At 37.3% G+C, this 13,534-nt stretch overlaps 1 protein-coding gene across 1 annotated transcript in view; it reads right to left on the bottom strand.

Moving 5' to 3' along the window:
* The window catches only part of LOC107684910 (transmembrane protein 132D-like), a 46,620-nt gene that overhangs the window by 5,015 nt on the left and 28,071 nt on the right, over positions 1–13,534 (bottom strand). Inside the window, exons 4-5 of the mRNA XM_016481292.1 lie at positions 8,241–8,384; positions 2,738–2,946 (exon numbers count right to left, since the gene is read on the bottom strand). Of these exons, the coding sequence (XP_016336778.1) occupies positions 2,738–2,946; positions 8,241–8,384 (353 nt within the window). The remainder of the gene's footprint in view (positions 1–2,737; positions 2,947–8,240; positions 8,385–13,534) is intronic.

Here is a 13,534-nt window from a genome sequence, read left to right as displayed (position 1 = left end):
ATATATATATATATATATATATATACAACAAAATCAGTGTGAAAATATGGTTTAAAACAAAGATAAGTTATAAAAAATGTAAACTTGTACTTTCAGCATCTCTGACATTATTTTCTGAGTAAGAATTTGGTTGACAAATTCAAGTAGAAATGACAAAAGAATTGTGAAAAAATTAAATGGTTGAAAAAATTAAATGATTGCGCAGCTCTGACTTTTCCATTATTTTTAATGAGGCGAAGTCATCCAAAATAAAAAAAAACAACAGCAGTGGCAGGTTAACATGGTGGCTATGACCAGAGGGGAGGCCACGCTTCTCTAGACTTTTACGCAACAACTCTTGACCGACGGTAGAAACGGCATGACATTTACAGAACACAGGTGTATAAACAGGGCCGGCGGCACTCAGCTGAGGAATGTCAGGTCACAGGAGGTCTCAGGCATAATGAGACTCAGTCTTACAACTCAAGCACATGTTTCCCGCTCTCAAAATACTACCTGTGAGAGACACGACCTAAGACCAAGGGCACATATGATACAGCAAGGGTGCAAATTTAAGACTTGTCAAGTGCCAAATGTGAGTAAACATGGGCTTTTGATGAATACAACTCACCAGCTGGCCACTATCTTAAAGGAACAGCTCACCCATAAAGAACAATTCAGTCAAAATGTATTCCCTCATATATTTAATCTAGGATGTCCAGGTATCAGTAAGAATCAAAAAGGATTCATAGAAGAACCGTGGTATCCCAAAGAACCTTTCAGTGAAAGGTTCTTTAAAGAAACATGCTTTTCTTATTGTGAATAACCTTTTTATAGTCAATATAACTTTTCCACTACAAAAAAAAAGTTTCCATAGATGATCGCCTGGAGTTTATTTCCTGCAGAACTTCATGTGGCAACACATATTATGGAATATTTATCATCATAAGTCATCAAATGATTACTGTATATTAGGAACAAAATAATGACATAACAGATAATAGAGACTCAAACAAGATGCTATAAGCAACAAAATGACTAGTTTGTCACTAGAATCATGACAATATAAGAAGACGGACCAAACTGAGAATCAGTCTTTCCTCATTCAAGTATATAGGAGCTGTACTTGCATGTCTATTGCATGTAAACTTCCTGCAAAGGAAAGAGCTGCCCGGGAGCGTTATGAAGATGGCCGCCACATGAACTTGCCTCAAAGGATTTTGCTAATAATGCAAGAAAAAATGTTTAAATAATTAAATTGTAACAAGAACAAAAATATATATTTTTAATTAAAAAAAAAACTTTCTCAATTCACTTTCTCAATTGCAAGAGTAGGGTCTGGTCAGAGAATCTTCATATTGACATAACGGATTAGCGATCATTGTGCAACCCACACATCTGCTTGCTGACCACCACACATTACTGATGACAACTAAACAACTTAATAGTATAACCACACTTATTCCTCAGACTCATCATTGCCTTGCAAATTCTCCACCGCTCATTCCATCTGTCATCCTGTTCTCACTTATCATGCACGAGTCAATCCTGCAGGATTGTTTCTGGTGGAAGAGTAATTCAAAATGATCTTGTGGATATCCGCAGCGTACAGCAGCATTAACCTGCGCGTTGTCTGGTGCTGGTGCGTCAGAGGCAGGTGTGCCTGAAGACGACCCAGCGGTAATTAAAAAGTCAGCGTCCGCATCCTCACCTCCATCATGCATTCCAGAGGGAGCTCCACTACACGTCTGGCGTTACCAAAGAACGACAGAGCATGAAAACGGCTGAGGAGAGGGTTGATAAAGACAAGGCAGGCTGACACCGGCAAGCTGGAGCATCATTGGTGCTGTGCAGTACTAATAGACTTATTACAGTAATGTATGAAATCTTTGCGTTTTCAAATCACCAGCAGAACCATATTGCATAACATGTGTGGGCTGTGCAGGATATTTTCTGCTCAGCTAAAGATTATAAAACTTGACAGAACATAGTTTCCAGGCTCTTTTCATCTCAATTAAAATTTATAGAAGTTATATAATTATAACTCTCAAAAATAAAGATTGTTTGTTGGCCTGTATGTTTCCATGAGTAACCTTTAGCATCCATAGAACCCTTCGAATGAGCAAAAGGCCCTTCGCCGTGGAAAAAGGTTATTAAAAGAAAAAAAAAGATTATTTTAACTTTTCACTTTAAAGGGTCTTTGGGAACCAATAATTATTTTTCATTTGCAACACCATAATTTGGTTATTTCTTTGTTCGGTGATACGGTTTATTCTTTATCAATTTCTAATGTTCACAAAGTTGTGCACCAAAATTATTTATACTTTACACTCTTAAAAAGGTGTCAGTTAGAATCAGGGTATTCAGGGATGTTTGGTTCTTCATGGAACCACAATGCCAATAAAGAACCATTATTTGTAAACTTCAGGAAGGAAATGCAGGGCTGCAGGTGATACACACAACCCTAACCCTAACATCAGGAATAACACAAGGTTATAAAGTGTGGACTTTTCCACACTTTACTCTCCTCTTTAGGCTACAGTATAGTATAATATAAGGAATAATATTATCTAATGTCACTGATGTGTAAATGTGGGCAGCCATGCATTCACGTGTTCAACTAAATTAAACTATTTAACATCAGAAAGTTCTTGGGAGGGTTTTGAAAGTTACAATATGCTTCAATAATACAATGAACCCTTCTCAAATGATCAAGGTCAAATGTGAAACAAAAATTTGAAACAAAAACGGCGCTAACCTCTGGTTGGTAGCATCTACAGGAACTTTCCAGCTCCTGACCTGACTAAGCTCCGGATCGGACATCTCGATCTGCAGGGGGAGTCGAGGCATCCATACGCTCACCTCCAGCTGAGCACTGAGGTAACTGTAGGTGAAGTTCACCATCATCCTCACTCTCCCACGCATCTCCTTGCCATTGACGTAAACATAATCGCACCTTTCAGACACCTGAGAGACAGGAATACAAATCAGACAGCAGACAAACAAAGAGTTCAAGCAACACGGTATTCAAAGCAGCACTAAATTGAAGAAAATTACAGCCCTGGCCAAGGTATCAGCCTATGTTTCACTCCAATTTCCTGGCGATGATTTCAAATTGTGAAAGCGCAAAAAATGAGGCCTCTTTTTGTGCTAATCAGCGCAATATGTGAAAAACAGTCTGGATAAGAATAAGAGAGATTGGATGGGCTTTGACTGGCCGGTCCAAGTATTTATTTCTGACTACAGTCGGAGGGGGAGTAGTTGCTGTTGATAATGAGAGTGTTTGGATGTCTATATTTCTCAGACTTTGGGGTTGAAAGAAGCTAAGCAGATGGAGGGATAGAAGAAAACAGAAAAAAGTAGTCAAGTCCTTCTATTGCAGCAAAGTAATTAATTTGTAGAACATCTATACTGCTCTTAGCTAACGCTTATAATACCTGGCGGAGAAAACCTCATCTCATCCAATCCAATCAAATTGAGGACTTCTTTAAAAACTTCAGATGTGGATGTGGACCAACGGCATTCAAAACTTTCACTGTTTTGAGAAATAAAGTCTGTGTAATTGAGTCTGCAGTAAAGATTCATGTTTAAAGTAAAAAACAAAAATGTATACAAATTCATTAGCACATTGAGTTACTGTACATAGTGATTTGAGGGGGCAACTAACTAACTTGCTGACCATATTCAGTTTGTAAACTTAATTCTTATATCTGCCACACATGGATTTTGGAGGTCAGTGGATAAATTCATGGATCAACAATTAAAAAGCAATATATGACTTACTGGTCCTGCCATCGTTAAATATATAGCTGCTGTGAGCTATTTCATAAATCAGTTGGGACAAAATCAGCATTGGAAAAAGTGACTAAAAGTATATGATGCCTAGGCTTGTAATAATGAACAACTGCAGTGAACTTAAATAGTACTATAAGTCCACACAGCAATTATATATGTTAAACCCCAGTTAAATCTCTTTAATTGCCTGATACTGCCCATATCAATGACATAATAGACTAATTTGCAGTTTTACATTGACAACTGTATTCTTTACATCTTCATTTACATATTGTAAATCTCCCACAACATTCTGAGAGCCAGAGATCCTCTGAGGTGCTCTGGTGGCCCATGAAGGGTTTGGGTGTACAATCTGACAGTGTGCGGAGAACTATGGTCAATCTAACTTCACAGCAACATACCCTTCCCATGAGCATCTATATACACCATAACCAGTCTGGCAGAGCATTAATCAGGAACATTAAGACTGCTGAAGAGAGGGACGCTTACAGAGGACGTCAAGACCCCCGCAGGGAACTGGGTTGGGTACTTAATGACCCATTCAACAGGCACAAGATGAGACTTGACTGTGCTGTCTGACACAAATGCTATCCCTCTCTGCCCGTCCATCTCTGACTGAGGTAATTAGCAGAGTGTATCTTGAGCATCACTACAGGTTCACCGCAAGGTGATGTTTGGAGTAATTAGCAAAAAGCGGAGATGCAACAACCTAACACATACATATGCATATAGCTTCAGTGTAGTTTGCTCATTTTTATTATGTTTTCAAAAGGACTGCCTGACTGTACCTCCATACAATGGAATGGCAAAATGCATTAACAGCTGAAGTTCATCAAGTTCATATGAATTTTCATACACAGTTTTCTGTGAATCTGAGCATAATTGAGCCAAACCCATCTCTCACAGGACAGAGATTCAATTTCAATTTTGACTAAATGTGTAGTTACTGAACTTTGCCTTTGTAGTGTAGTTAAACTACCTTTAATATGAATAACTTAACAAGCCTCAGTTTCAAAGTAGGTTTTCAAACACTGAGTGAAACACCTCCCTGGACAAACACATTTGTGTATATGAACACGCACAAACAATCCTCCTGCAGCATGGTGATACGGTTTCATCTAAATAATTTTTTTAAAAGAAAAAAAGGGAAGGGAGAGGGGGAAAAACAAAAATGAATAATTAAACCATTATTGAACTTTAGACAGGGTAATTAGTGTAATATGAACTGTGTATATATAATATCTGTATCTGCCTGTGCAGAAGATCTTCTCATTTGCTGGATTGTCTAGACAGCTTGAAATCAAAACACATCACAAAGAAATACTACACATCAAACACAAATAGGCGGAAACTGCGGGGGTGGGGGCTCAGGACCCACCCCATCTGAGGGTTGTCCCCCCCCTAAAAATATCATTAAAAACCACACTTTGTATTGTAATTAATATTATGATATATACTTAAAGTAACTGTGTAAGTATTAAAACAATACAAAATACAACAATACAAAAAAAAAAGTTTTAAGTTTAGAAACATTTTGAGTCCCCCCTCACTTTTCTCAGTGCTTTGGTCCACTGCCTGCTTTACCTCTCTACCTTAACATCGGATGAAGTGATTCTCTTCTCTTTAATACAGATGATGCTGAGCCATTAATAAATTAATCATGACAAAAAAAAAGATAACTTATGTATGTTTCCATGAGTTCGCTGTGTTAGCGATGATAACGTTACCTTGCTTGTTTGGTAGCTTATAGCTCGTTGGATAGTACATCTCCCACTACAACTAACACTGCAACATGCCTATGTGTTTACTGATATTAGGCTAATATTGTAGATCTACCGTTGTGTTGGGTTTTACTCAATAAGATGTTAAGTGACAGATCAGTGGGCTTGCTCCAGTTGAATATCTAAGTAAGAGATGTCCTGTATCCCAGACGAAACCTAAAATACTATGTGGAGGATACAAGATAATTTAATAATTAGGTTACACTTTATTTCAATAGTCCACTTTAGACATTCTACTAACTGTAAGTAACTTTGCAACTACATGTCAACTAACTCTCATTAGAGCATTTGTAAACTGTTAGGTTAGGATTAGTAGCATAAGTTGCCGTTCTTGCAAAGTTACTTATACTCAGTAGAACGTCTGTTGAGCGACCATCAAAATAAAGTGTCAGCAGATATTAAGCAGAGAGTCTACTAATACTCTAACGACTGCTAGTTGACATGTAGTTGCAAAGTTACTTCTAGGTAGTAGAATGCCTAAAGTGGACATAAGAAAAATGGACATGAGATCATTTTCAGTGCACCAAACGTAAAGTACAAAAAGTCCCCATATTAAGGCAATTTGGCCTTAATTAAGGCAAAACATTTTTGTGTCCCCTTCAAAAATTGCTCTTGAGAAATTGTATGTTTATTGCCCCTTAAGATAAAAAATCAAACATTAAATTGGGTTGGGAACTGTAGCAGGAAAACAGTCAAAGATAAGGGCTTTTCACACATAAAATTGTTAACCTAGATTCTAAACCCTGGGTAAACATAACTCTGGGATATCTAGTTCTAAATTTTACATTGTTCATATTTAACCCTATAGTGTGTAATCAATAGTATGGAAAAGAGCAGCTTGGTCATTCATTTAAACATTTCTGTTTGTGTTCAACTTTATAAAAAAAAGGATACAGGCCTGGAACAACAGGACGGGTGAGTAAATCAAATGTTGATTTATGGTTATGCTATCCCTTTAACATACTTATTTGCCTATTTATGAGTTCAACAATGAATGGATGAATACAGTTTGCGATGGCAAATGAAACTTATAAAATTAAAGGGGTGGTTGACTATGATTTCACTTTTTGAACTTTAGTTAGTGTGTATTGTTGCTGTTAGAGCATAAACAATGTCTGCAAAGTTACGACGCTCAGAGTTCAATGCAAAGGGAGATATTTACTTTTAAAGAAATCGCTGTTTAAGGACTACAAAAAATGACTGGTAGGGACTACAACGAGCTTCTTCCTGGGTTTGTGACATCACCCGATGTTTACATAAACCCCGCCCCTGGGAACACACAACTACCCGTAATGGTAAGGGGGCGTGACAATTCTGGACAACGTGCACTTAGCAAATCACAAACACACTGAGCCCGCTAACCAATCAGAGCCCATTGCGTATTTCTGAGGGAGGGGCTTCACAGAACCAGGAACTCAACAGACCGTGTTTACATAACCCCCGCCGCTGGGATCACACAACTACCCATAATGGTAAGGGGGCGTGATGTTTCTGGACAATGTGCACTAGGAGGTTAGCGAATCACAAACACATTGAGCCCGCTAACCAATCAGAGCCCATTGTGTATTTCAGAGGGAGGGGCTTCATAGAACCAGGAACTCAACAGACCGTTTTGACAAGAATGGAAACAGCGGTGTAGAATAAAGGTAAAATATGTGAAAATAATGCGTTTTTAAAAAAAACGAAGCATGAACACATGTTACACTGCACCCCATAAACACAATCAAGCTTTCGAAAAAAAGCTGATCAACCACCCCTTTAATATAAATACATGGCTGCCATTTGCCATATGTATGAAATCTACAAAATCTGCAGTGCTCAAAAAGTCAATGTAGACAAAACTAATGGCATAGTGTCTTCGGATGATCTGAATCGAGGGCACCAGTGCCTGTGTCTGTGTATGTGTGTCAGCTTTTGTGAGGAAGGGGGATTCCTTTCCAGAGGTCAGTGTTTAAGTGTGGGGTGTTTAACAGATAATTAAACCCAAAGGGAGTAAATACACACAAATCCACACTAGGCACAAGCACAAGCTTGTTCGGAAAAGACTGCATTTAACATCCCTTTATTTTTCGCCTCTGGCTTGACAACTGAAAACAGACATTACTTCAGAGCGGTTGAATGTATAGTGCTTTAAATCAAATCTAATATAGCAACCATAATACACTATGTGTTCCCTCCAACAGTTCTTTTGTTATCTTGGTTACAAAATTATTCTGAGCTTCTGTGTGTCTGCAGGTTCTTTTAGCTTGTTTCCTTTTGATGAAAACCATTTAAACTACAGAAGTGCTTTACAGTAAATCACACCACATCACAAGATCTCAGGAATTACTAATTAAATCATTACATTTCTAAAATCATTTAGAAATGAATAATTTGGTTGGCTTATGTGCATATTTAGGATACATAAAATTCCATTAGCATACCAAATAAATATTTTGAATGTCAATTTCCATCGCCACCATTTCCACCACAGAATGTTATAAAAAATCATTTGAAGTGTGTTGGAAATTCCATTGTGATAGAAATGTTCATGTTTAGAAATGTGGCAAAGCTGACTGTTATTGGACAAATTAAATTAAATTATTGAGAATGTGTAGAGTTTTTTTTTTAAGTCTATAGGGTCAAAAGTGCATCTACATGTGTGTGATTTGTTCATGTTAGTGACCCCTGCATGCTTCTGCCTACCTTAACCACATCCTCGTCTGTCGAGCGACATTCCATCGACTCGGTTACATCGGTCACGGTACCTTCGGTTCCAACGGTGACCACCTTCACTGGCATGGCAACAGTCTTCCCGGTGAGCACTGCGGTGTTAAGGATCTCTGTCTCCTGCACACAGAGGGCAAATCAATCAGACTGTGTTAAGTCAGGATAATTCACTCGCAATTATTCACGATAATTTGTCATTCTGTCAGCTTCAGCTCTTCAGCGCCAACACTGAGTCGCGCTATTAACCCAGTGAGTCATATCATTCAATTAGAGTCATCAGCTCTGGAGAGTCTCAGTGAGATGGAGAGGTCTGTTTAGAGCCAAACAACACATCCTGTTTTTATGAAACTGATCCACTCTCAGATAATATATATTAACATGAAACACACACACAGGAATAAGGTTCACTATCAAGTCGCTACAAAAAGAAAAAAAAAAAGAGAAAAAAAGATTTTCACATATATTCAGAAGAAAATATGAATGCTTGCCCATGCAAATCTCTTCAGCATGACACTAGGGTACTGTGGGTAATTTGCCAAGCTGATGCGATGTGGTTGCTAAGGTGTTCAGAGTAGTTTCAACATGTTGTTTGTGGTTGCTAGGATGTTCAGGGTAGTTGCTACGGTGTTTTAAGTGGTTGCTTACTGCCCCAAAATCAAAAGAGCTCCAAGACGAGTTATCAGATATGGAGTCTTCAGGATTTTATCATCAAAAGGGCAAAAATAGCACTTCTGATTAATTAATTTTTTTATAAATAAATAAATAATATTTACATTTATTTTTATTTAAAAGTACATATTATATTTAGATATTAAATAAAAATAAATAGCTACTTTAAATTTAAATATATATTTTAAGATTTAAAAAATGATTTTATATTAAAATTATATTATTCTATTTTTAAAACTAACAGATAAAACATATTTAAAAACCCTATAAATGTATATATACACAAACATAATAATACTAATCCAGATGTCCTACTCTAAGTATGGGCAAATAGTGATGCTTGACTGACGAAGCACCAGTAATAAAATAAAAATGATGCTTATAGCAAACATCAATACCACTGTGGAAAGTTCCTGAAATGTGCTTTACATAGAGAACATTGTCAGGGAAAAACACTGTAGGCACATCTTATTTTCAAAGAAATATCCTGTAATTATGGAGAAATGACAGCTACGGTAACTGTTTTTGCGAATGCATTCTCTTTTTGTGTATAATCTTATCTAAAACATGTCCGTGTGTTCAATTTACAGTTCAGACAAACCAAAGTCTGGATAATTAGATCATTTAAGTCTGACTTGTGTATTTCCTGCTGGCTGGGACTATGGGTGAGGAGATGGCACATAAACTGCCCTCATCATAAACCATGCGACACTTTGAGATGGATAAACCTAAATAAAGAAGCCCTCTGCGAAGGGTTTGTTCTTCATCATAGGTTCTTTTCTTCTCTTTATGTCACAGCTCTCGCCATTCTCCTTTAGAGAAAACAGATAACATTATTTAATCCTGAACTGTGGATAATGAAATTTCAAGCTTGTTAATAAGACTGAGGTCTTCTGTTCCTTTTTTTTTTCTCCAGGCTGATCCCACTTCAGGCTTCACTTGGCAGCTGATTCTTATTTCAATCATTTTCACTTTAATGCACCACAATCGTGAGGATAAACGAGCCTCTTCCTTTCTTTCCGTTTATATGTTTAAGCCAATCATTATTTTCTAACACAGGCTGGGCTGTCTACTTCTGAGGTAGAATTTGAATACACCATTTCCTTTGATTTCAAAATTATGTAAATGTGCAACAGGAACGTAGTATGAGCAGCGAGAGCTTGATATTCAAACTTTACGGTCTGACATTTTGACAGGGAGTTATCGCCTGTGTTTGATTTGCTGTCAAAACATTAATTTATCAAGACCAGGAAAATGACTCTGATAAATATTCCACAGGATGGGATGGGTGAAGTGTTTACAATTCACTCTCCCACTTTCACTCACTTCCCACTCAGATGAATTCAAAGAACTCGGCGACACTATTCGGTAGACAAGGTGCTTTCAAATGCCTTTCAATGTGTCCATTCACCAGCTATTAAAACCGAACAATGTAATTTTCAGTCAAGCCTGAAGATTACGCAGTGAATTAAAAACAGAATTCCAGAATAAAACAGGCAAAGTGGTGGAAAGCCTCTCATTGTGATGCCACAGACTCTGATGGGCGGCTTTACTTCACTGTAAAAAAACAACAAAGCTGAGGTGAGTTCAGTTCAGCGAGGGAGGACAGTTTCAAACCACACAGGTCAAATCCATTGATCCTTGAGAAATGCATATGTGCCTTCACCCTCTGACTCACATGGCAAAAGCACAAAAAAAGCAGTGGAACTTTTCTGGCTAAGATATATCAACAAAATTGTTTAATATTTGAAAATTATATCTGAAGATTCTAATGCTCTGCTAAATAAGGAGAAAAATAACTATTTATTCACCTTAAAAATGACGGGTATGTGAATGTTTGTACAGTTATGGAAGGATTTCAAAGTAATATAGTGTAGACTGTCCAAATTCAGAAATACACATACAATAAGAAGCCAATCTTAATCCAATTCAGTCACATAAAAGTCACATAAATCTGTGCCACATTTTCTCAGGCTTGGGGAGAAAATGTTGTGTTAAAACGAAATAAAATCACAATAATTTTTGAAATAACATACTATTTCTAATTTCTAATGCTTAATTGTAAATATTACATACATACAATTAAAATAATAAATAAGTTGTATTAGCATATTAGAATGACTTCTGTAGCATCATGTGACATTGACTGGAGTAATGGCTGCTGACAATTCAGATTTGCCACAACAGGAATAGATTACATTTAAAATTATTAAAATAGAAAACCGCTAATTGTAATAATATTTCACAATATTACTGTTTTTACTGTATTTTGATCAAATAATTGCAGCCTTGGTGAGCATAAGAGACTTCTTTCAAAAACATAAAAAAAAAAAAAAATTATTGCAAACTTTTGGCTGCAGCACAGCAAAGATATATATATATATATATATATATATAATTACAATAAAATTACAGTTAAAGAATGAATTGCAATATACATAAAATCAAATTCTATGGTGCTTCTGTGCATTAGTGAGTTTTGGGATTACAAGACTACATTAACATGCAGCACAATGCAGAGTATAGTCTTTTCACGCATCTGACTTTGGCTTGAAAATTAAGGAAGATTTACTCTGACAGCAGGACTGATGTGGGTGGCATGAGAACCAGCAGAACTTGTATGCCACAAGTTTATGTCCACCTATACTCCCGGTCCTTCCCCCCCAATCATGATGCTCCGGTTGTTGAAAAACACCATTCTTCTCCTTCCCCAATCCCATCTCTGGAGCTCCTATGAGATGCGGTTCCAGAGGGAGGAGGGTGTTGAATCTGAGCACAATGTGTTATTCATGCTGCCTCTTCATCCGCTGCTGCCCTGTGGTCAGTAAACATCGTTCCCTGGACTGCTGACTGATTAGTGTTAGATATGCGTGGATGCTGGGTTTGAAGAACAGGCTGTACGCCCTCCCAGAGATCATCTCTGCGGGAGGGCAGTGCTTCTACAACATGCACTTAACTTTAAATGGTTCCACACTATCTTGAGAAAGAGTGAGAGAAAAAAGGAGGAGGTAAATCGATAAAAGGCCATTACACTTTTGGCGGCGCTAGTGGGGACTAAAGAGGTATCGGAGGTCGGGGGATGTAGGGTTAATATCAGCACAGGTGACTGGTTCAGTTAGTGGTGAACCTATGCCGGCTCACACGGGGTCTAACGCTCAAGGAGAGGTAGTGCTGAATGCATCGGCACCCCGTGTGGATCCTCCCGGCTGATGCCGCAGCCATGCTATTACAGAGCCATCGATCGGCGGCTGTATCTCTTTTCAAGACCACAAGTCCTCCCAGCTCTGCAGCAGCAATGGCTGAAGCCTTTTTGCCTCTCAGAGTCTTGCTGACAGAGCCTCTGATAAAATGGCACAACAGTGCAGACAAACGGAGCAAAGAGGAAGATGGCTATTGATTTCAATAACACATTTCGTTGAACACATTACAGCCACTGGGTCAGCCAAGCGCCTCTCAGTGGCCGCTAGAATGAGGATAATCACAGTTTTGTGTTACTGTTTCTGCATCAAAAGGCCTCTCCACCTCACTGCTTGGTTAAATGAGCACTCTTTCCAGGAATTATGAGCCCTGTTATGAACAGTGGATGAACCGGACACGAGCATAAACCTGGATTTCTCCGCTACCATTCTTTAAGAATTAAACTTCTCTACATTATTCATGACATTGCATACATATGTTCATATAGACAGTGTGATTTAGCCAAGTAGAAATTGTTCCTGGATCAAGATCCTTTGTTAGTCCTGGAACAACATTCTTATCAAACCATCACAGGCCAAACACATTCTCTAAAGCTTAGATATCATCGAAACCTAGTAGAAATGATTCATAGGAATGCTGTTCAAATCCTAACCCCAGCTCTAAGATCAAATTCTGATGACAGAATGACAGGAAGGTTGTTCCAGGAACATGTCCTCCTTGAATCACGGCAAGCACATAGGGAGCAATGGTGAACGTACTGCAACTCAATTACACTACCTTTCCACTGCACCAACAAGACAATCTCTACTGCTCGGTAACTAGAGACCAACAGGTGCTGTTTTTATGACCAGTAACAATTATTTTTATGTGTATGTTTAAACGTTTAAAGAACTGATTCTTAATTATTGTTTAATTTTTGTTTTTTAATTACATAATACAATAAAAATTGGTCTACAACAATAACCTGGAAGTTTATTGCTAAAGTAATAATAATAATAATATTGATGATATTAATACAATTTATAATATAATAATAATAATTGTATTTTGTTTTATAATTCATACTACTACTACTTTTTATCTTATTTATTTTTATTATATTATTATTAATATTGTAATAATTGACCAATTTTTTATTATTTTTGATTACCTTTAAGTATAAACAGAACTGACCCTTAAATCTTTACATAATAAAAGTAAATAATAATATAATTTTGTAATATTAATTTTCATAATAATAATTTTAAAGGGGTCATATGATGCGATTTAAAATTTTCCTTTCTCTTTGGAGCGTTACAAGCTCTTGGTGCATAAAGAAGATCTGTAAAGTTGCAAAGACTAAAGTCTCAAATCCAAAGAGATATTCTTTATAAAAGTTAAGAGTCAGCCACACCTACCTAAAA

The sequence above is a fragment of the Sinocyclocheilus anshuiensis genome, unplaced genomic scaffold, assembly GCF_001515605.1.
Source record: "Sinocyclocheilus anshuiensis isolate Anshui unplaced genomic scaffold, SAMN03320099.WGS_v1.1 scaffold633, whole genome shotgun sequence".
In the NCBI taxonomy this organism is placed as follows: Eukaryota; Metazoa; Chordata; class Actinopteri; order Cypriniformes; family Cyprinidae; genus Sinocyclocheilus; species Sinocyclocheilus anshuiensis.
This window is presented reverse-complemented; position numbering and strand designations above follow the sequence as displayed.